The 25,496-nt window shown below is 41.2% G+C and overlaps 1 protein-coding gene across 6 annotated transcripts in view; it reads right to left on the bottom strand.

Moving 5' to 3' along the window:
• ARK2N (arkadia (RNF111) N-terminal like PKA signaling regulator 2N) overlaps positions 1–25,496 on the bottom strand; it is an 83,859-nt gene that overhangs the window by 31,400 nt on the left and 26,963 nt on the right. For 3 of the 6 annotated variants that reach the window (XM_061613704.1, XM_061613669.1, XM_061613696.1), the window contains exons 2-3: positions 24,514–24,609; positions 9,223–10,039 (exon numbers count right to left, since the gene is read on the bottom strand). In XM_061613704.1, the coding sequence (XP_061469688.1) occupies positions 9,223–9,946 (724 nt within the window). In that variant the 5' untranslated portion in view covers positions 9,947–10,039; positions 24,514–24,609. Of the gene's footprint in view, positions 1–9,222; positions 10,040–24,360; positions 24,412–24,513; positions 24,610–25,496 lie in introns of all 6 variants that reach the window. The other 3 variants (XM_061613677.1, XM_061613683.1, XM_061613690.1) reach the window with 3 other exon arrangements.

Raw genomic sequence — 25,496 nt, 5'->3', positions numbered from 1 at the left:
TGTTTAATGGGACTTACTTCCAGGTAAGCGGATACAGGCTGGCAGCCTAGGCTTTGGTTTAAGGTTGGTATTGGGCAAAAACGGAATTGTTGTGCATTTAACATCTGTATTGCAGGCAGAAATTCAACAGGTAGAATTTTAACAGGTCAAGCCTTTTCTAATATAGAAATACAATTGTGGGGAAAATGTCACCATGACTTCTCCCTATTTTTGTGTTATGCCATGCCTACATGGTAGCTATTTTGTGACTGGCATCCCCAGGCCTCAAAATGTGAAATGTGCCCTCTGGTCCAAAAATGTTGGCAACCCCTGGTTTACATCATCTGGTAATCAGATATATCTACTGCCTCTGGGCATAAAGATTCCATACAACAATGGAACCAATTACCTAGAGAGGTAGTGGTTTCTCTGACACTGGAGGCATTCAAGAGGCACCTGGACAGCCATCTGTCAGGAATGCTTTGATTTGGATTCCTGCATTGAGCAGGGGGTTGGACTTGATGGCCTTACAGGCCCCTTCCAACTCTACTATTCTATGATTCTGTTCCTCTCTCATGGCTACTAGATTTTGGGAAACCTCTATGGACTTGATTCTATCAATTTGAATTACCTTGATATAATCTTATCATTAACTGCTGAGGGTAGAAGGGGAAACACAACTGATTATGCCAAAGAGAAACAGGGCTGGAACCAGACTTGTCTACAGAACTCTGGTAATGCTTCCATGGGTGAAAGGGGCAATTCCATAATTCCTCCTTTACCCCCATAGCCCCCTATGCCACCACAAAGCCTGCTCTGAAAGATTGGGGGATCCTCCAAAGGAATGTGAGAGGTAGTGGGGGGGGGGCTGCCGCAGAAGGGAAGCTCTGGTGAAAACTACCTTCTTGTATTCCATCTCAAGGAGCGTTGAGTTAGGACAGTGGGAGCCTCTGCTAGATCAGAGACTCATCTGCAAATGGAAAGAGCCCTTCCATTCAGAGGGAGATATCTGGGTCTTTTGCTTATCCTGTTTTAAGGGGGAAATCCCGAAACATAGAGACCTGTATGTGGACCTTGTGGGTGAAAAATTGCTCCCGCAGGTAGTCAGAACCACAACTCTAAGCAGCAATGAGAAGATCCCAAGCATGCTCAAGGAAAACCCTTACAACTCATGTTAAGTTTGTGTAAATGCAATTTCCATTCTGTATTCTAATGGTAGTACATAGGTTATCAAAGAATTCAAAATATTTTGGCGAAGAATGAGGTGACACAAGTTAAATATAGGAAGGGGATGTAAGCCTGAGAAAGGAAAGACTGAGAGGCATAGGCGAACCATGGAGAATTTCTAATCGTGAGTGGCAAGGAATCAGCAAAATATTATTGGTTTGGGACTTGCCTGCACATTTTGGGGGAAATATAAATTTAGGAATTCAACTGGGCATCCATTCTGACACTGTGAACTGACAGTAAGTGAAGAATACTGGAGCTTCTCACTTGATTCAAAAGTCCCTAGCTGAGTTTGCTAGAGCATGGGGAGGGGCATCACTCATTAATCTGGCGCTACGGGGGGACCTATCACAAGAACATAATGGGGATACCTTCACTGAGGAATTATAGTGTGTAGACTAGCTTTTGAGTTCTTTTTCAGTGGCAAACAATAAGAGTATGACATGAAATCCAAAAAATTGCTTTTTCTTGAAGCCATATGTTAAAATGTTCAAAACCTACACCTACTATCCTTATAGGAACAAAACATCTAGAGTTTTATTATAGGAGGCATTCATTACATTGAAGTAATGTGTCTCTACTTTCAGGGTGAGATGCTACAAAGACTAGAAAGATCAGAGGCAAACTATACATAGGGAGACCTGTCTTTCGGCTTATTCTCACAAATCTGGCATTCTATAACAGCAGCAGCTGCTTTTGAAGTGAAACGCTTGGTTCAGATTTCTTCTCAGGTCTGGCCCATCTTCTCTCCTCTCCTCCTCCCCCTGTTCTGTGCTAGGAATACAGAAGAATTATTGCTCCAGACAACTCAAAAGTTCTACTTAACAAGGAACAACCTCCTCCCAGCTTTTCAGAAAAAGGATTCTTCGGGCTTTTAAGGGAACCTGTAAAGCCAGGATGAGAACAGGGACAAAGGGGCACTTCCTTCAGAGCCTGGAAAAGTTACTTTTTTGAACTACAACTCCCATCAGCCCCAGCCAGCATGGCCACTGGATTGGGCTGATGGGAGTTGTAGTTCAAAAAAGTAACTTTTCCAAGCTCTGCCCTTTCTTTGAAACACAAAAAAACTACACTAATCTGCCATGATTTACAAGATTACACATGTGGAGCAAAAGTGGGATGAGCCAGTACTTCATAAAATTACAGAACCAACAAGTGTCTTCTGATCCTTCTCATCAATAGGCTTCAAAACTGCTCAATCAACAAAACCCCCAAGTGGTCCAGATATTGATGATGTTGATTTACCAGAGATAAAGGACTTCCGAATTCATAATGGGTGAAAGGGGCAATTCCATAATTCCTCCTTTACCCCCATAGCCCCCTATGCCACCACAAAGCCTGCTCTGAAAGATTGGGGGATCCTCCAAAGGTGTCTAACAATCCTGTTTTGCAATGAGTGCTTCTTCAGAATTTAACAATCTTTCTAGTACAATCTCAGTAACTGTAAAAAATGACATATACCCCATACGAAGCTATACATTTCCAGTATAAACCTATTTTATGGCTTTAGTATGAATACTAAAATGGAAAATGAGAGATATCAGTTTAAAAGTTTTGCAAGCTCACTGCCTCAAAAACAACACACACTGTATGAGATGTGTATTGTTTCTGGGGTGGTGAGTGTACACAACTTCTAAATTGACACCTCCCATTGTCCATTTAAGTATTTGTACTAACATTATAAAACATGTTTATAGTTGAAATGTGTAACTTTAAATAGGGTATATACCATTTTTTACAGTTGCTGAGATTGTACTAGAAAGATCTTTAATTTTTGAACAAGCGCTTTGGATCCCGGATTATACCAGCATCCTGTAACGATCTATGCTAAGATCTATGTTCACATCATGATCTATGTCTACTTCTCTGTATACAGCATATCTATTAATGTGGTGTCTAACATAGCATGTTTTAATCTTAGTGCCTATTTGTTAAATTTTCATTAACATTTGCTATGTACTAGTTCTGTACTTTGCTGGCTGTTTAGGTGTCTCCATAAATCATGTATTTGTGTATACATCATTTCTCCAGTTGTGTGACTGTAGTACTGGTGTTTTTGTTCATTTTTAATGTACATCACTTAGAAGTGCAAATGGTTAAGCAGTATATAAATGCTTTAAATAAATAAACAAAGCTGTCTGAAGAAGTAATCTGTATGCTTGGGTTACAGCATCATCAATATGCAGACAACATGCAGCTCCACCTTTCATTTCTTCCAAATAGTCCCAGGGAGTTTATGGTTGTGAACAGTCTAAACAGGTACCTGTAGAAAGTTTTGGAATGCATGCTTGTGTCATTGATCACAAGCTGAATATGAGCCAACAGTGTGATGTGGCTGCAAAAAAAGCAAATGCTATATTGGCTGCATTAACAGAAGTATAGTTTCCAAATCACGTGAAGTACTAGTTCCCCTCTATTCAGCACTGGTTAGGCCTCATCTTGAGTACTGTGTCCAGTTCTGGTCTCCATACTTCAAGGATGCAGAAAAACTGGACAAAGCCCTATGAGGAGAGGCTGAAAGAACTGTGCATGTTTAGCCTGGAGAAGAGAAGACTGAGGGGAGATATGATAGCACTCTTCAAGTACATGAAAGGTTGTCACATAGAGGAGGGCCGGGATCTCTTCTCAATCGTCCCAGAGTGCAGGACACGGAATAATGGGCTCAAGTTGCAGGAAGCCAGATTTCGACTGGACATCAGGAAAAACTTCCTAACTGTTAGAGCCATACGCTAATGGAACCAATTCCCTAGAGAGGTAGTGGGCTCTCCGACATTGGAGGCATTCAAGAGGCAGCTGGACAGCCATCTGTCGGGAATGCTTTGATTTGGATTCCTGCATTGAGCAGGGGGTTGGACTCAATGGCCTTGTAGGCCCCTTCCAACTCTACTATTCTATGATTCTAGGGCAAACAAGTTAAGGCTTAATGCAGACAAAACTGAGGTACCATGGGCAGAAAAACCTGGTGATGAGAATGGAAATGTGAGACTGGTGCTATATGGAGTTGCACTTCCCCTGAAGTACTAAGTTTTCAGCTTAGGTGCTCATGGACTTGGCAGTATCTAAGAAGGCACAGGTGACATCGGTTACTAGGGGTGCCTAATATCAGTTTCAGTCGCTTCACCAGCTGCATTCCCATCTGGAGAAAGTAAACCCTGCTACAGTCATTCATGCCCTGCTTGCATCCAGACTAGACTAACTTAACTTGCTCTACTATCTTTAAGATGGTTTGGAAGCTTCAGCTAGTGTAGAATATAGCCGCTCGGTTGCTTGTGGGGGTCTAAGAGAACAGAATATATAACACTGATCCTGTACCAGCTACATTGATTGCTGGTATATTTCTGGGTCCAGTTTAAAGTCCTGGTGATTACTGTTAAAGCCCTGAACAGATAGGATCAGGTTATTTAAAAGACCACATGCACCTATATGAAACTGACTGTATGGACCTAAGATTGACGACAGATGACCTCCTCAGGTACCTGTCAGTAAGATCTACCAGGTTTGCATAGATGGGAGACCGGGCATTTTCTGTGGTGGCCCCATCCCTATGGAATGCCCTGTTGCATAAGGTACACATAGCTCTTTGTCTATTCTACATTTTGTGAAATGTCTTGGGATTCTTACCTTTACAGATGGCATGAAAATATTATAAATAAATAATAAAATCTTGGTCACATATTTCCTTTTCCTCTTTCCATTTTTGAGCATGTATGCACATATATGCACACATGCACAAACACACACACACACAAAGGATAAAGTTCCTCTGAATTATCCCAGTAGATGGACCTAAAATGCAGGAATTAACATATTCTGAAGGGCTTTGGCAATCAACCAAATTCTGCCAAGACACACCACAGCCCCAAGGGATGGAATCTTGTCCATGACCTCATGCTATGTTTCACAAAGCTCTGCTGTTCTTCTCCAGCTTGGAGCAGGTGAGGGATGGTGAAGGCATGCAAGCTCTCTCTGCCTCTACTGGGCAGCTGGAGCTCCAGCTACCCAAAAAGTACAGACACAAGCCTCTATGCCTTTTGGTAGCTGGAGGGCTAAGTTCCAGAAGACACAAATCAATATGTCTGCAGCACTATCAACCTCCAGCTTGGAGCCAAAGAGGAGAGGAGTAGTTTGCTGCTTGTGCCCAACACAAATGTAACTAAAACAAAACTATAGACTTTTGTCTATGCTTGGGGCTGGGAGGGGCAGGGATCACCACCACCCCTTTGTAGCTCCAGCACTGGAACTACACCTAAGGCCCATCCAGCTTGCCACTGGCAAGATTGTTAAACCCTGCTAATATGGCTGAAGATTATTTTTTCCCCAAAATGGTTTGCAGTACTGATAGATTAAGGGAAGAAATTAATTTCCAATTTAAACAAGAATATCTGGTATAGTAGCTACAGAAAGGCAGGCAAAAACCCTAAGGTATAGTTAATGCTTTTTAAGCAGAAGCTGCATTCATTCAAATTTCCAAAGGACACTGTCAGTGAATTTCAGACATTCTTTTTTGCAGTTTGAATAATCTGAAAATGTATTTTTACTTGGTGCTGCACTGTTAACAGGCCTCAGTCTGAACCCTGATTCTTACTCATCTCCACTTTTACTGATGGCTTTGCAGGCCACTAAACCTAGCTTAAAATTAAGAAATGGAAAACTGCTCAATACAAACAGTGCGTATACAAACTGACATTGTTGTAACTCTGCCTAGGTCTCATCTTTACAAAGGTGGTCTTGATATTTTTAGGGGATATAAATGAAATCAAATACATGCGACTGAACATAAGGCAAAGCACTAGGATCCACAACCCCATGTGCATATTATTTACAACAATTTCTTCTAAGTACTATGCAGAGTAATACTAAATGTTTTCCAACTTATTTTAGGGTACACTATTGGTCTCCTATTTACAGCCAAAACTATCTAAAATGTAGACAAGCAGGTACATATTATGTACTTTTCACTCAGCTATTCCATTTCTCTCTTTTTTTGTTTCTTGTCTCCCTTTAAATTGAGAGACTCTCTCCTAGGCTTAAAAAAAAGTGCAAAGATGTTCTGCAGGTTTCTGATACTATCATTTGAGCACTGCTTCCGCTCATGAGATTTGTAACCTCCAATACTTGACCCAGTTGGTTCTCTAAAACAGAAATGTAATGGGGAAAAACCTCTGCCCTTAGACTGACAGTCACACTTTCCTAGAGAACCACTATTCCATTCTCTTAGTAGTTTTCATATTTATAGAATAAGCAAGGCAAAGGGACTGCATCTCAAACTGCAAAGGCACAGAGGGAGGAGGAATCTTCACTTGTCTAGACTGAATTGCTTTGCTTCATAGTAAGTGCCAACCAATCAATATACCTATAGCAACATGTGTCAGATAGAAGCTCTGTTAATGGAGGCCATATCACACCATCGCTGTGAAGAGGCTGTGATGTGAACTTGCTACTCTTCCATATCCTTCAGCAGGAAGAAGCTAACTTAAGAGCTTGTCTAGAAACATTTGAATGAGATGGCCCTTCAGTATTCTGTGTCCTACCAAGGATGGTTTAGAGCAAGGGTTGGTTCCCAAACTGTGGTCCATGGACTTCATTCAGGTTGTCCGTGGCATGTCTGTGGATTTGTGGTTGAAGACAGGAGACAGCACATCCATCAAAGTAAATATTCATATTGATTTTAACTGATTTTTAATTGCTTCTCTTGCTTCTTATATTGCATTTTATTATATTGCAATCTAAATTCTATACAATACAATAAAATATACAAGAAAGAAAAGATGCAAATAAAGACAATTAAAAATCATGCAGCATCTACCATGGCGCAGTGAAATTGCCACAATGGGCAGAAAAATCATTAAGTGGTCCGCCAAGACCCTCAGCAATTGTCAAGTGGACCGTGTGGGGGGGGGGGAAGGTTTGGAAACCACTGGTTTAGACAGCACAGAACAGTTCGTACTAGAGACCTCCTTACTTTAGGCAGCTGACATTAAACATCTATCTCCATTGCTCCCAAAGTTCTCTGCTGCCTGCCAGTACTTTACACCTGGCCACATGTTCCCTTGCAAGATAGCATATGGGCAACAAGTCAATGGAATGAGCTAGCTTGCCCCACAGATTTTAAGTTAATGCCACACTGTGTTAGCTCTAAGCCAGACTAGCAGAATGCCCCACTTTGTAATATATCTGTTGTGAGACTGTATTGTTTCAGATCGTGGGTGTAATGCTGCCCGGGGCTCCTACTGCAAGAAAGGATGGGATATAAACCTAATAAATGAATAAATAGTGCTACCCCTCATAAAATATTTTCTGTTCAAAACTAGAATGTCATGAAAAAGGGCTAGTTTGGATACTTAGGGACGCATGAAGCTGTCTCAGACAATTGGCCCATCTAAACTTCATTCTACAATGACTGGCACTGGCTCTCTGGGTTTTCGTAGAAACATAGGAAACTACCTTACACCAAGCCAGACCGTTGGTGCATCTAGCTCAGTATTGTCTGCAGTGACTACCAGTGGCTCTCTAGGGTTTCAAACAAGGAGTCCTTCTCAGCTCTACCTGGAGATGCTGGGGACTGAACCTGGTACCGTCTGCATGCAAGGCAGATGCTCTACCACTGAGCTATACTCCTTCTTCCCAGCATGCCAGTTTTTTTTGAGTAAACAGAATTTTATGTGAAGAAGCACGTCACTTACTTGACATGAAATGGTGCAGCCCAGCAAAAGAGGCAGTCTGTTTAGGCTCAGAGTCCCTTTTACCTCAGAATGTACACAATCACTGTATCAAGACTAACCTGCACCTCTAAGCATTGTTTTTAAACATACATGATGGTTAGAGCAAAACATCAGGGAATTTGGCAAAGGCAGAATCCACTAAACATAGAAAGGTTACCACTGGTAGAACGAACACTTGAAGGGTCAAGCTGTGAACACAGCATTTTAGTTTTAAGTCTTCCCACGTAGTACAAAAATAGCTTTACTTAGAACACAGATTTTAATTACAAACCTTATTTCTTGTGCAAAGAAACAAATGTTATGTTCACCCATAAAAGATTGGCAAACCAAAAGCTTTTCAAATAGTATTTTATTTTAAGGTTGCTATAAAATGCAGTTGTTTTAAGTACCATACGTCAAGTAGATGACACATATTCCTGATCATGCTATTTGGGTTAAAGGAATAATGCAGGCCTAAACAGATGGAAAATTTTCCAAAATGCACCTTCCAATATTTTATCATAAGAATGGCCACTATGTTTCACCTCTCAGTCAGACAATATGGATGCAGCAGGAAGAAATATTAGTAATTGTGCAATCCATGCAACAGAGGACAATGTAGCTCTCTTGTTTCTGAAACTGAGGGGCAGCGTGGAGGCTAGCAATTTGCAATCTATGTGCAAAATATTCTTCATATACGCTCTGCAGTAACCAGCTTACCTAATCGTAACTCACAGCAAGGCTGAACCAACTTATCATGCATTGAAATGAAGTTGGAAAGTGCAGTATTAAATAAGAACATAAGAAGAGCCTGCTGGATCAGGCCAGTGGCCCATCTAGTCCAGCATCCTGTTCTCACAGTGGCCAACCAGGCCAATGATGTATTGGAGAGAATGGGGTCTTCTCCAACAGCAGAAAGATGCCCCATGATGTCTCAGATATAGATACAGGAGCAATTGCAGTATTTTAAAAGGATAATCCATTTGTAATAAAATAGCTGCAAACTAGGCTGTTTTATATATTACCATCTAAGCCACACTGTTAACTGGTGGGGGGACAGAAAGCAGGGACTGGAACTTATCTCACCATTACCAGTTTTTTTAAAACTTGCAATTCTGCAAATAAGAATGTTCAGGACCCCCCATAACCCACCTTTAAATTGTTTAACACACTGCAGCCCTCAAATTTATATAGAGCTGCAGTTCTCCTAGTTTATCATTCATATTTTCTCAAGTGTCGCTCCTCTAAATTTGGCAGGACAGCTGAGAAATAATGGTAGGAGCTTTATCAGTTCAGTTTAAAAAACATCCTCTACCTGGTATCTCTGCAGTGATTGTCTTGCTGCTCCCTGAAACTTCTTCATCATCATCTGATGAACTCGTGCTTGAGTCACAGGTCAGGTCACTATCACTGGTACTGCTGTCCTGCAGCAGGTTGTATTTCTTGCGGGCAGCCGCCTCTCGTTTCTGCCTCAGTAATCGAATTCTCTCTTTGTGCTTTTGGCTCCGGTGACCTTTGACCTTAGCAACACGACCGTTCTGCTTATCACTAGACTGCCGGTTTTTCTTTGCAGCCATTGTTGAGGTTTCACTCTCTGACCTTGACCGCCTGGATTTCCTCCCAAGAGTAGACCCTGACATTGCAGAAGCATCTCCCTCTGTAGTTGCTTCAGCTTGCCTGGGCTCATTCTCTTCAGCGGAAGACAAAGTGTCTGAATCAGCCAAGTGCCCGCTGGAAGAAGGGGATAGCATGCAATGATTGGAAGAGTCACTCTCGTAAACACGACCAGCTGTTGGTTTGTCACTTTCTGTTGATGCTAGCTGAGATTCTGATGAGTCTCGTCTCAGTTCCATCAGCAAGCATGGCATTGAGGCAAGCACTGTTGAATCCTCTACAGCAGCTCCGCTCTCTTTCTGTGTATGCATTTCTAATTCTACAGATCCCTCTTCACCCAGAGCTGCTTCTTGTTTTTCAGGGAGTTTTGATGGAACTTCTGGGTCAATGGGTTCTTCTACTTTGTCTGCTGCCTCCATCTTCATTTCAGAATTTTAAATCTCTCCTGGTCTCAAAGCATGGAGCACAGTGTCTAGCGGACAGCACAAACTAGCCAAGGGCTTCAGCAGGAAAGCAACCTGAAGGAGAACACACAGAGCAAATGAACAGGTTGGCAGTAATACCACATTCAAGTAGCAAAATTACTCTATGGAGAATTTGAAATAACCTTGGAAGAGTGCTCGCTATAATGAAGAAAGGGGCAAATCTATCAAGGCCCTTTTATTTTAAAATAGCAACTCAGTTGGGGCTCAACCAACACCCAAATTTCAGTTTCCCCACTCCCAGATCAAGTTGTACTGAAGAGCCAAAAAAATTACCTCTTGGAGACTTTTGTTAGACAAGGTTTGCTTCAAATATAAGACCCAACTAATGAACACATTTAGATTCATAAAAGAGTTTCAGCCCAAGTCTTCTTGCTAGCAATTTTGGGATATGTCAGAGCTGGGAAGCAGCACTGGGATAAGAATGGAAAATTCCTCCCTATACCCAGGAATCAAAGCATAATAATGGCCACTCACTCAAGAAATTTGGACACACACACCCCTCCAGGCAAAGGCCTGCTTCTTGCATGGCTTCCAGATCATTGCACATAGAAAGTAAACAGATTAATTCCCTTTTCCTCAGTAAAGTCAGATTTCCAACTTCTAGGGTTCATGAAGGTTAATCTTCCTCATTCCATCACTAACAAGTCAATTTTGGACTACAGCAGTGGTAGGAAAATGAACTGGGGCCTGCCATGAGACCCAGATGTGTGCGTGGTGGCCTTGAAATGTAACAACATTTGAAATGATACTTCACCCAAGACTAAATTATTACTACTTAAGTGCAAAGGTTGATGATGGCTGCTCACATTCACAACAATGAGGTTGGGAGGTCAGGCTGGACTTAATTTTTCAAAATGAATATATGACAGGCAGATTTAGACTATATCAGCTGTTGTAAGTTTAGCCCATGTCAGGACTTAATTTTAATATTCTATCAAACGTTTAGCATGGCACTGGACCCTAACCCATGGCTTCCTATGCCTAAATTAATATTTTTCTTTATGAACCCCTTTTAGCCATTTGTTTTTCATGGTCAGATTTCATAGATTAAACTCTGTACAATTTTATTATTAGTATCATCTCTGCCTCCGCTCCACTAAAGAAACTGAAATCATTTTCATGCCAACTTACGTATTACAGCAGCCATCAAATATGGATTTGGAGCCTACTATCTGGTTTCTGAGACTTTTATGCAGATACTGTCCATTTGACAAAATGTTTCCCCACAGTGACACTATGCAGCTCTCTTTAAAATGCTCAAATATGCTTCTTACATTACATTTAAATATAACATGCATAAAAATATGCTATAAAGAAATACAAGCACCTTTTTCAGAGGAGGCACAACGATGAATCATTCTGCTGTCTACATCTCCACACACACCCCAGCCAATACACATATTGCTCTTCCCAACATTATATGTTTATAAGGGAAAGTGTGGGTCAGTGGACAAAGCACTGTTTGTGAGACACTGAAGTTGAGATTCCCTTCCCTAGGTGGGTGGGAGATTAAAGGTGAGAGGATAAGCAAAGAGAACAGGAATCACTTTGAACACTGAGAAGTATTACAGAAACGATCACCTGAAGATAAAGGGAGATGCCCCGGAAAAAGCACATCTCTCAAATTTGCAGCAGTCTATTTTAAAAAAGACATTCAGAATCCTACGAACTGTTACATGTTATCAGGGTTTGTGTGGTCATGAGGCTCTTCAGATATTTTCATGCACAGCAATACTGAAGAAAATATGTCAGTTATGTTTATATTGTATGTGCTTACTAGAGACAAGAACTTCAACCAAGCTGGTGGTAACCCACAGATGGAAAATGGCAAACATCACTATTTAGATTCTAGAACACTGTACAGAAGTCCCCCTGATTTCAGTGGGGCATAAACAAGTTTAAAGGTTGTGCTGGAAACACAGGAAGATGCTTTATACAAAGTCATACCATCACTCCATCCACCTCAGTATAACTGGCTGCAACTCATCCAGGTGTCAGACAGCAGCCTTTCCCAGCCCCACCTGAAGATGCTGGAGGTTGTAGGGGGTCTTTTGTACACTGAGCAACAATGTAAGAAATATGTATAGGAAAGCTAAAACTATACTTCAGAGAGGATGCCAATTATAAATTATTCTACACTTATTATGCCTGAAACTAATTACATGGAAAGGATCACTTCATCGAAAAGTGAAAGAGAAATATCTACAGAATATAAAATAATCTTTCAGTGAACATCTCCACGACAAAAGTTGGTGTCTGCAATATAAATGCCTCCCAAAATGGAGGCGAACTCCCGACGGCTGTAATTATGCACTTGTGAAGGCCTCTACCAAACGTTATGTGAAGGCGGTGAGGACAGCAAAGAAGCAGTACTTTGCTGCCTCCATTCAGTCATCGTGTAACCGCCCAGTGGAACTTTATAAAGTTGTCCGGGGACTTTTACACTCTGGTCCTCCGGATGCAATACAACCATCAATAGCCCGCTGTAATGAGTTCGCGAGGCACTTCCAAGATAAGCTCACGAACATCCGCCGGGACCTTGACTCCAATATTGTAGCAGTTGAACCTAATGAGGTGTCCAGAACACAGTCCTGTCCGGTTTTATTGGATGAGTTTCAGTTGGTACAGCTCGAGGATGTGGACAAGGTGCTTGGACAGGTGCGGGCGACCACTTCTGCTCTGGATCCTTGCCCCTCGTGGCTAATAAAAGCTAGCAGGAATGGAACAGCCGGTTGGGCCAAGGAGGTGATTAATGCCTCTTTACGAGAGGGAGTGGTCCCACTCTGCCTGAAACAGGCGGTGGTGAGACCGCTCCTAAAAAAGCCCTCCTTGGACCCCGATAATTTTAACAACTATAGACCGGTAGCAAATGTTCCATTTCTGGGCAAGGTCCTAGAGCGCGTGGTTGCTCGCCAACTCCAGGCTCTCTTGGATGAAACTGATTATCTGGATCCATTTCAATTGGGCTTTTGGCCGGGGTTTGGTGCAGAAACGGCCTTGGTCGCCCTGTATGATGACCTCTGTCAGGAGAAAGACAGAGGGAGTGTAACTCTGTTGGTTCTCCTTGATCTCTCGGCGACTTTTGATACCATCGACCATGGTATCCTTCTGGGGCGACTCACGGATTTAGGAATCGGAGGCACTGCTTGGCAGTGGCTGTGCTCCTACCTCGAGAATCGTCTCCAGAAGGTGGTGCTTGGGGAGCATTACTCGAGTCCCTGGGTACTCCAATATGGGGTCCCGCAGGGTTCAGTTCTGTCCCCCATGCTCTTTAATATCTATATGAAGCCACTGGGTGAGGTCATCAGGAGTTTTGGAGTGCGTTTTCAGCAATATGCTGATGATACGCAACTCTACTTCTCCTTTTCATCTTCCTCAGGTGAGGCTGTCAATGTACTGAACCGCTGCCTGGCCGCGATAATGGACTGGATGAGAGCTAATAAACTGAAACTCAATCCTGACAAGACTGAGATGCTGTTGGTGGGGGGGCACTCTGCCCAGATGGTTGATGTTAGATCTGCCCTGGATGGGGTTACACTCCCCCTAAAAGAGCAGGTCCGTAGTTTGGGGGTCTTATTAGATCCGCTCCTATCACTTGAGTCTCAGGTAGCCTCGGTGGTACGGAATGCGTTCTACCAGCTTCGGCTGGTAACCCAACTACGACCCTATCTGGACAGGGAGAATCTCGCTTCAGTTATTCACGCTCTGGTAACCTCTAGATTGGATTACTGTAATGCACTCTACGTAGGGTTACCTTTGAAGACGATTCGGAAACTTCAGCTACTGCAGAATGCTGCGGCCAGAGTTCTTACTGGGACGAAAAAATTCAACCATATAACACCTATTCTGGCCCAACTGCACTGGCTACCAATATGTTTCCGGGCCAGATTCAAAGTGTTGGTTCTTACCTATAAAGCCCTTAACGGCATCGGACCGCAATATCTGATGGAACGCCTCTCTCGCTATGTACCTACCCGTTCACTGCGCTCGACATCTAAGGCCCTTCTCCGGGTCCCAACTCATAGGGAGGCCCGGAGAACAGCAACTAGATCTAGGGCCTTTTCAGTGGTGGCCCCCGAACTATGGAATGCCCTCCCAGATGAGATACGCCTGGCGCCTTCCTTGTTATCTTTTCGGCGCCAGGTAAAAACCTACCTCTTTGCCCAGGCATTTTAAGCTTAAATTTAATTTTAATTTTAAACTTAACTGTAATTGTAATTTTGTTTTAATTTGTATTCTAATTTTGTTTTTAAATATGTTTTATAATTGTATGCTGTAATCCACACTTGTTCGTATTTTAAATGTGGTTTTATCTTGTTGTAAACCGCCCTGAGAGCTTGTTGCTATAGGGCGGTTTAAAAGTGTAATTAAATAAATAAAATAAATAAATTTTACTTCACCGCTATAAAAAGTATTAATGAGCATTTTTTTCCTTTATAATCAGAAGTATGCTGCTGGCTTGCTATGCAACAAGGCCAGCTTAATACTTGTTTAGAAGTAAGTGTGCCTCTCAGGGTGCATTGCTATCATTACTTCATGCAACATTCAGGTTCTTCTCTAAGGTCTCATTTACAAGAACTGGCCTAGCCTGACCCAGATAAACCTGTAAAACTGCCAGTGGAATTGGTATAAGAAATATATAAGAAAGAATCTAAGAAATACAACTGAAAGGCAAGAAAAACGTTTTCTGTCCCTGCGAAGTCTCAGCCCCAGTTTTATGCTTTACTTCAAGCCCTGGTTAGTAGAGAGAGTAGTTTAATTAGGAATTGATGAGCACAGCATCTGTGCTTGTTCTGAAAATCTTATGCTTTATGTTTATTTAAAAAATTTCCTCTCCAATGCAACATGCTCACCTTTAACTATTTCTGGATTACTTATTTATTTTATTTATTTAAAATATTTCTATCCCGCCCTTCTACCCTACAATAGGGCACTCAGGGCAACTACAATAAAATTGCACACATATATAATAAAATACACAATAAAAACACCAACATTACAGTAAATTAAAATGCACAGAATACAACTAAAATACATACAATGCATTATGCATACACACACAAACACACATACATGTATATATGTGCATAGACATATGAGGGAGTGAGAATCAATGAACTTAAAAGATAAAAATAAAAGAAAAAAACAATGTCAGGCTGACCCGTCAGTCCCAACCAAAGGCTATCCGGAACAAAATAGTCCTTACAAGTTTCCGGAAAACCAGCAGGAAGGGAGCAAAACAGGCTTCTTGGGGCAGGGAATTCCAAAGTCTGGGAGCCACAATTGAAAAGTCTCTCTCCTGCATGCCCGTCAATCTAACTTCTTTCATTCCAGGCACGCTGAGGAGACCAGAGGAAGATGATCTTAAATCCAGGGTAGGAGCATATGGACATAAGCAGTCCCTTAGGTACACTGGTCCAAGGCCTTTAAAGGTCAAAACCAGCACTTTGAATTGGGCCAGGAAACAAATTGCAAGCCAGTGGAGACGATAAAGCACAGAGGTAATATGCTCCCCGCACCGTACTGCAGTGAACATTCTGGGTGCTGCATTTTGATCCAACTGTAGTTTCCAAATCGTTTTCAAAGGCAGCCCCACGCAGAGTGCATTACAGTAATCAAGCCTCAATGTTACCAACATATGTGTCATTATTTAGGAACACTGGAATTTGCCGCACAGAGTCAAACCACTAGTCCATCTAGGTCAGCGTTTCCCAACTAGTGGGCCACCAGATGTTGTTGGACCACAATTCCCATCTTTCCTGACCCTTGGCAATGCTGGCTGAGGTTGATGGGAGTTGTGGTCCAATAACATCTGGTGGCTCACTAGTTGGGAAAGGCTGATCTAGGTCAATGCTGGATGTGGAACCACAGGCCCAGGGGTCAGAGAACACCCTCCAGACATCTCCCAGGCCACACTCCTCAACAGTCCTGCTCTGCATCCTCCATGTTTTTGCCTGACTGGAATGGGCCCTTTAACTGGCTTGCTTGAATGGAGGATGGGAAGATGTGTGTGGATGTAAAAACCTTGACTTTTTCAAGGCTGGGGTGCACCCTGTCATGCAAAAGTAGGGCTCACAGTCATTGCTCTACCACTTTCACCTCTGGCCACACCTAACACTGCTCTGCTAGAAGGTTCTCTACAAATGAGTGTGGTCTTTGGCTTGAAAAAGGTCCCCCATCCCTGGTCTACCGTGACTGGCACTAACTTTTCAAGAATTCAGTGTCTTTCCCAGCTCTGGAGATACTGGGAAATGATAAAAATTTTAAGGAGTTTTTTTGGTGGTTAAGATTTAATTTTAAAGGTGCACTTTTGCTGTTGTAGGGAGAATAGCTTTGTATTTTTATTGTTAGACATTATTATGAAGTATGTGGAGATTGCTTAATTTTATTGTATATTTATAGAGATGTTTTCATTAGTTTATTGCTTATGACTGTGGTTTGACTATATTTTGTTTTATTTTTGTAACTGTTAGAATGAATCATGTAATTTTTCGATGTTGTAAGCCGCCTTGAGCTCAGCTGTGGAAAGGCGGCATACAAATAAATAATGATAATGATAAAATTGTCCACCTAGCTTCCTCCAGTCCCACTACGTGGGTATGTCAAATCAAGAAAAAAAAAATCATAATTACCTATTTGAAGCAGATGCTGAGGCCCATTTAGGTCTTATGGTCTTCAGCTTAGGCAAAGCAAGCAAGATCGATCGATCTGGAGATCTTATGGTCATTAAGATCATAGGAAGATATTTCACCCATTGACCTTCCCCCTTATCAATTAATTGTTGTGTCAGTGCATCTTTAATCGGGTTGTTAGCTCTTTCAGTTACACATGTGCTCTGAGGTCTGTAAGGAAATTGAGCTAGGATTGAAGGATCCACTGAAGGCTCATGCATAGGTAAGAATTTGGTATGACGTGCACGGGCCCTGATTGGATCTCCTGATTAACACTGGGAACTTAAACTTTGATCTTCTGCATGCAAAACATGTGTTGTATTAGTGAGCTACAGCCAAACACAAACACTGGACATATATGGCTGAAGCTAAGGCACTTTAAAAGATTCTACGCAATAGTTAGCCAAAGTCTTCTGCAGAACACCCAGAAGGGTAAAAGGAATGCACAAGCAAGAGTTCAATTATGTGGATGGGACAGAACTATGAAGTCTTAAGTTCAATAGTGACAGACACACACACACACACACAGACTTACTTCGCAACACAAGTTCCAAGTCAGTGGAAGTGTGAGCTTCCACTTCCACCACTTGAGCAACTTTTGACTAGCAGATTAAACTCCTTAAATATCAATTCCAACTCTAAAAGCACCATGCACTAGATTCTAACTGTTGATTTATCTCACTGAAATCAAAGAGCAAGAAGTGCTGTATTTTCTGAAATGGTAAGTTTTCCATTTTTAGAAATGTATTGTTTCATAAAATTAGTAACATAATCAATGAAAATACAAGTCAAGTTAGGCAACTGGAACACCAGTAGAATCTATACTAAAGTTGCAATTAACTTTTTTTTCAGCTGATCATCTCTAGGAAGTGCATATAACGTACATATTATGTATATTGTTTACAGATAGTTATTTTTGTTTAATTATGTGACTTAAAATGTGGAATTATAATTATTGTTATTTTATCTTGCATGTGGAATTTAAATAAATGAATTACTTCTTATAATCACAGACAAATAAAATTAGATATACAAATAAAACATACAGGTAGTTAAAACAGTTAAAAACAAATACATATAAATATACAGTATGTCTTCCCTAAGAAGGCAACAAAAAATTCTGATCTTCACTGAAGTCAATTTTTTTTCCAACTCTCAGTAATCTGGGAAGAAGCATCCCTTAAACAAAATTCCATATCTTCAGAAGAACTTCCTGGGATAGTTTTAATACATGGATAATTAGTCTCTCTCTACACTCACTGCACAAGTTACAGTGCAAAAAAGCATGATCAAAAGATTATTGCTCCAGCTTTAAAAAAATTGTTAACTGGGTTCTTGTTAAATCATCCACACACACTGAAACAAGCGAACATAAACGTTCTCCTATATTCGGAGACAGTTAATGTATACAAATATGGAACTCTTTCATAATTTGGAGAGTTATTCAGGAGCAATGGAGAACAGCACTTGTCAGCTGCAGTTCTTAAATAATGCAGATCCAAGTCCACTAATCTCTGTATAACAAAGAGTTGGGCCTTCATAGTTGCCCAAACTTCAGAAGTGAAAATCATTCTAAAGATCATATTCTCCATTGGTCTCATCCACTGACTAACAAAAAAGTTCCAGGAAATATAACTAGCAGGAACTGCAGAAAAGTGCAAAAGTAACCATCATATCAGAATACCAATCCACACTTTGCATGCAACTGATTGAATACACACTTCCCCCCAAAAATAGCTGCATTCTATAGAGAAGGTGGTAAACTTGACATTTTCCAAAGAAAAGGAGATTTAACTCTTTTCACCGGAAGGTTAAACCCAGAATTTCAGATGGGAATACCATATGTGATTTGGGCCAAGGACTTAGCTTTATAGACTTGATTAGCGGAAGGAATAAAGCGACCACCTTACATGAAGAAAATTTCTGAAATAACCTACTGGCTGAAATTTGCTGAAACAATTGCCTGCTTATGATTTATTAAGTGTATGTTTGAACAGTTTTAATATTGCAAATAGTTTAATTCTATTTATTTTAGACTATTGTATGTTCTTAATTATATGTATTTTTATCTGGAAGCCACCTTGCGTTCCAGTTTGGAAAATAGGGCGGGGTAAAATAACAACAACAACAACAACAATAATATATTGTTAAGACCAGAAGTGAGCACTCTGTATTTGTATACCTAAATATCTTACGTAGAACACCTGCTCGACAGCATTATCATTTAAATTCCTTGGGTGGTATTCTATGCTAGTCCTACTCAGAGCAGACCCACTGAAGTGAATTGACATGACTAAAAAGTTCATTAATTTCAGTGGGACTACTCTGCACAGGACTAAGTTGAATACAGCCCTACTTACATTGCTTCCAGGCTTTGATAAACACTAAAACCTTACACTGGCTGTATTTAATGTGGAATTTGTATTCAATGTCTTGAATCGATTCCCTTTGTTAGGGAATGCAAACCGCTTTGAGTTTTCTACTGAAATATGAAGAAGCATGTAAAACAAACAAATATATTTCTGCACTCAGCTCTTCAGTCATGCTAAACTTACTATGTCAACAGTATTTGTTTGGAAGACTTATAACCCACTGATAATTAAAACAAACCCAGAGCAGGCTATAGTTTAAAAACAGATACAGGATACACAATAAAACAAAAGTACATAAAACCAATAAAGCATGAAATCAGTAACAATTTCAATAGTTCAGAAGTCAATAAGGGCAACTTGCCCAGTTCCACAACCAATCTAGCCAGAGAACTGGGAAAGCAGGGTCAGCACCACTCAAACCTGTGAGGGGAGGGCATTCCACAAACAGAGTGACAACACTGAGAACTCTCTCATGAGTTCTCTCATTCAGTAACTATGGTACCATTAACAGGGCATCCCCATCTGATCATAACAGGTTGCATCCAACGAAGTCATCCCATTCGCTCAAGGACTTCTACAAGGGAACTTTTTCTCCATCTCTCTCCTCTCCCTGTGTCCCCCCCAATCTGCTCTGGAGGGTTTGAGGGCCCCCAGAACAGAGTGGGGGGTACAGAGAGGCATGAAAGGCAGGGAATTTCCATTGCACAAGCAGAGACTCTTGCACAAGTGGAACGACTTTTCTGGATTCAACCCAAACTCTGGGAAGGTGCTATATGGGAGCGTGTGGCCTATCAAGTATCTAGGTCCTAAGCTGTGTAGCGCTTATATGTCATAGCAAGCACCTTGAGCTTGGATAAACAACAAATGTACAGTGCTTACAGTGCTGGATCAAGGAGCATCCCCAGGCTATGAACCCATTCCTTAAGGGAGAACGCATGCCCATCCAAAACAAGTAACTTGCCCAATTCCCTTACATGGGAACCACCCACAATGCATCCATCTTATAAAGATTCAGCCTCATCCAGACACTAACCAGGCAACTGCACAACCTCTCCTGGCTGAGATGAAACAGAGAAATAGAGCTGAGTGTCATCAACATACTGATCAAGCAAAGAAGAAGGTTCCCAATATATGAACAAAACAGAAAGGGAAAAAAATCAGGATGTCAACAACCCCCTTTAGTTGAATTTTGCAAGATCCATAACCTTACAGACAAACTAGTCCACTCAGGTATTTTGTTTGCCACTTCATCCACATGACCCCATTGGACATTATAAGTAAGGCCATTGTGCCTGTTGTAGTCAGACTTTGGAAATTAAGGAATTCATTTATCCGGTTGACAAGGAATTTATACTGAAGTCCTTCAGTGACTGCAATTCATACTATGTCATTTATGTTAAATTATATATTAGTCAAACCACCAGACCACTTAGAGTGAGAATCACAGAACACAAGTCTTAAGATTCGTAGTTATAATTTAGAAGCTCCTTTGACTACACATCTTTTGGAGAATAATCAGAAACCTACCGATTTAATGCTCTTTGTTATAGAAAAGATTCAAAGAAATGGGCATGTTTAGCCTTGAGAAAAGAAGACTGAGGGGAGATATGATAGCACTCTGCAAGTACTTGAAAGGTTGCCATATAAACGAGGGCTAGGATCTCTCCTTGATCATCTCAGAGTGCAGGACACGGAATAATGGGCTCAGGATACAGGAAGCCAGACTTCAGCTGAACATCAGACAAAACTTCCTGTTAGATCAGTACGACAATGGAACCAATTACCTAGGGAGGTGGTGCTCTCTACAACACTGAAGACATTCGAGAGGCAGTCGGACAGCCATCTGTTGGGTATGCTTTAAGGAGCAGGAGTTAAGACTCAATGGCTTATAGGCCTCTTCCAGTTCTACTGTTCTATGATTCTACGATGTAAGTTCCTTACAAGAGTTTCTCATTAGATCTGTTACTGTCATGTAAGGAGGTTTTTTGGATATACATCTTAAATACAAAGTCTCTAGCTGGCTTGAATGTTAAAATCCATCTGTCCGTATTTCTGTAAGTACTTTGTAAATATTTCTGTAAGTTTTGTAAATATAGAATATTTTGCACATCTGCCATATATTCTTATGTTACATATTATTGTATTTGTGCACTTATTTACCTTGTTAGTTCATTAAATCTGTTTCTCTTTAATTGGTGCTGTATTTTAGAGCCAGTAATTTGATTGCTGAGATATACAGCTGTTGTCAGTACCACGAGTGGCTTCTTACCTCCTGTGTAAAGCCTCAGTCAAATTACTTCTTCAGGCAGTATTGAAATTCTTTTTCTTGTGTAAATTTCATTCTCTGGATTATGATTTGTATTAACCCATCACCATTTTTTTATATAGTTCATTACCTGATATTAATTTATGTTTTATATTTTATTTATCACAGCGGATCAGGACTTGGACTCAATGGCCTTATAGGCCCCTTCCAATTCTACTATTCTATAAGGAAATAACTATTGAAGTTAGCCTCTCATGTCTGTATGGTAGATGCAGACTGACAACAGGTAAATGTAGCATATTATTGACATTTTGCCATAAACTACTTGATTGTTTACATGCTACGTAGTTTCAGGATTTAATCTCAGGGCATTTCCTGAAGAAAGAAATGTGTCAGATAAATTTTTGAGAGAATAGGAGATTAAGAGACTGCCATCCCTGTATAGTCTCCATTTTCCATCTGAGAAAGCATGAAATGGGATTCAATCCAGGAGATCTCAGTAACAACTGGAATATGTGGAGTGCTTCATTCACGTGAAATTGACAGCTAATTAATAACTGGAATGACTGAAGTGCCTCATTTATGGATGTTTAATTGGAAGCTTTTCAGCTGGCCTTACTTGTTGAATATTTTATGGATGTTTATTTGGTAATCAGCTTGTTTTACTTCCCTGTGTAAGTTCTCAATAACATCACTTTACTCATGCCTGGCTCCTGTTTTTCCCCTTTATTTTCTTTTTATCAATATATTAATATTTTGGCTAAATTTCCTAATGACCATCTAGTGATGGCTGGTGCCCATTGGGACTGGCGAGGCTGAATGCAGGGAACCCCATCAGTAGGCGGTGCCACAGCCAATGAAAGGCAGGGCTAACCGATTCTAGTTTTGCCTCTATCATCTTCCCTCCTGAGTTCTACAAGGGCAACATTGAGACTATGGAGAAAGAGGAAGTTTCCTGACAACTAGGGCCATCTTCTAGACTGGATGAAAGTAAGAAGGCAGGCAGGTAGGAGCTGCCTGAGAGCACACTGAGGTTGATGGGGCAGCTCCCCGCTTGGACTAGCTTCCACTGTGACCACTTCCAATGGCTCCATGTAGTTAAGGAGCCAAGGTACAGTCACCCAATGCTATTCTCTTGAAACAGTCCTGAAGGAAGGAAAGGAACCATGATAATACAATGCCCTTGAGCCCCAACACAGGGAACCAGTCCAAGAGGATGCTATGGCCAATGGTATCAAAAGCCTCAGAGATCTAAGAAAATCAACAGGGCCACACTCCCCATTCCTCTCCTGATACTTGTCATCAATCAGGGCAACCAAGGCTGATGGTTGTGTTCCACAGCAAGGCCTGAGACTAAACTAGACAAGAGCCCAGATACATTCAGTCAATCAGCTCCATCCAAGAGCATCTGGAGCTGAGCTGCACCACTCTCTCAGCACCAACCTGAGGAATGGGATATTGGTTACTGGATGATACCAGCTTGCTGTAAGTAGCCAGTGGTAGTGAGTCGCACAGATGCAAATGTCTTGTCCGCATCCTCAATACTGGAATACATTGCATTTATTACCTCACTAGGTTTTGCCAAAACTACAGCATCCAGGCTGACACAGAGATGAGTTTACCCGTTAAAAGTGCATTAATATATTGTCACAGATGCTGGGCTAGATTGTCAATGTCAAGAATACCTGGTTTGTTAAGGCTGTTAACTAAAATGGTTCTGTGGCAAGGAATTGTGTGGGGAACATGTTGCCTGAATTAAGGCCTCTAGAAGGCCATGAGACTTCAGTTCCCACAATTAATTGAATCCAATTAATTAGGCAGTGAGTAAGAACACCTGCTTATCAGCCTGAGACTGGTATCTCAAGGCCACAGGCCTGGGAAGGCTAGAGACGCATGTGACCATTAGGTGCAAAATCTCTGGAAGATTTCATCATCAGAAAGCCCCCTGATTGGCTAATTAATTCCTGGCTGTTGCTGGGTTTCCCCCCATAAAAGTAGAACTAAGATTTTGGGTCTTTGTTCCCTAATGTTCCTTGGTTCTACCTGATGTTGGGGTTCCATCTTCCATCTGGGCTATGTATCAACCCTGTGGCACGGAGGGAAGCACAACATTACACTACAGCACAGTGTTAGCATTTAGTGGAAACATATGGGGAGACTAGGAGGAGTTACTTAGTGAGCCTGCGAAGACTGCATATGGCTCAGATGCATTCATGTATGATGTTTCAGTACACCCAAAGTGAGGAGAGTGCGAGCAGCCTAGGCAAGTCCACCCCTTACCCCTCTTATGTGGGAAAACAGTGGAACCGGTAAATGTTCAGCAGTTTGCACAGTGGCTTCCAGTGGTACATGGAGGTATTCCAGGAGAGGCACTCAGTCTCTCCCATGATGCTTCTTTCACTTTTGATGAACTACTATATTATGGATGGGCCCTAAGTGTCCAAACTGAATTGCATCTTTGGAGATCTTCCCACAAGTTAGGCCGCTATGCACAAAAGTTTTTTTTTTTTAAGAGCAGGGGTCTAACACTAATACTGCTGCAGAAAAGAAAAAGAAAACACTAATTACACACAGTTCCCCTATCAGCCTTCCTGTGAAGGATAGTATTTATCATTTAGTAGTAAGCAGCATATAGAGACTTTTGCTTACAATATACATTTATAAAGTTAGTATGTGACAGTTCTAAGTCACAGAATAGCTAATGTCAATAGGCTTAAGTGACTATTCGATGGGAAAGCATAAAGCTTTGGCAGTTTAAGTGCCCAAAAGCAAGAAAATGAAAAAATGAGCAATTTCTGTTCAGTGGCTAACAGAGGAGCATTGACTTCATTCCACCAACACAGTGGCATAGAAATGCTCAGGGAAAATTCACACAAATGGGGCTGTAGCCAACTAAGTTCTACTCAGGATAGAGGCATTTAAATTAATGTACCTAAGTTAGTCGTGTCCATTAATTTCAATGGGTCTACTCTGAGTACAACTAATGTTGGATACAACCCATTCAATCTAAGTGATAGCCAATACAAGACAGGAAATATTACTTACAAGCTCAATTTTTTTGCTGAGTAGTTATTTGATAGGGTAATTGCTTCTTATCTGTAACAATAAAATGGATTTCTTATGGATGTTCATGACTGCTCAATGTTCAGATGATCACAAGAGCTGCTGTTACATGAACAGCATAATATGTGGACTCACCCTTCAGCTACTGCTGTCACTGCTGTACCTGTTCTGTGGACAGAAGACTTGGGTATCCAAAGTTGTCATTCTGGCTGTGTTTCACGACCAAATTCACTACAAAATGCAAATAAAAATTCATTTTTAAAATAGAGTAAAAAAATATAGCAACAGCATCAAGGCTATCAGATTCTTATGAGCACTACCTAAACCCTAGATGTATATAACTGTATCTAATTAAATTTTCAAGAAAGGTGACACAGAATAAGGAGGTTCTCCTCATGATATACAATTCAGAATATATCCATGAGCATGACCTATATTTCTAAAGATTCTCTCCTTTGTGTTGTCTGTGGGGAGAATATGAAAACAAATGCATTTTTCTCATTCGTAAGCCAGCAGCTGACCTTCTGGATTATGAGTATGTCATATTGTAATTACAACTGCAATTACAGGAGCCATTTGTACATGATGCATGGTACATAGTATAAGGACTGCTTTTCTTTTCAAATGTTCAGCAAATTCAACGCTGGTAAAGAACTTGCCCCAACTACATTTCTATCAGTTTTGTACCATGGTTCTACCAGTTTGGTAATAACCTAAGAGAAAGGGCCACAGCTCAGTGGTAGAGCATCTGCTTTGCATGCAGAAGGTCCCAGATTCATCTCCAGTTAGTAGGGCGGGGAGAGAAGCCTTCCTGAAATCCTGGAGAGCTACTGCCAGTCAGTGTAGACAATGCTGAGCTACATGGAGCAATGATCTAACTCAGTATGACAGCTTCCTAAGCTGGGTTTCCCGTGTCTCTCCAGTCTGCCTGCCAAGGTAGATGCTATGCTTTAAAAGGAGTGCTGCTGTGGCATCACAGCACCACCATATCTTAATGCCATACTTCTCTGGTTTGCTTGGCATGTACTGCCTGAAGAGGCATCGACCCCTAAATGCAACCAGCTGCTCACCCACAAAAATCAGGCCTGCTCCTGGAGTGTAAAAGAGGGCAAGCTGCT

The sequence above is a fragment of the Rhineura floridana genome, chromosome 1, assembly GCF_030035675.1.
Source record: "Rhineura floridana isolate rRhiFlo1 chromosome 1, rRhiFlo1.hap2, whole genome shotgun sequence".
In the NCBI taxonomy this organism is placed as follows: domain Eukaryota; kingdom Metazoa; phylum Chordata; class Lepidosauria; order Squamata; family Rhineuridae; genus Rhineura; species Rhineura floridana.
This window is presented reverse-complemented; position numbering and strand designations above follow the sequence as displayed.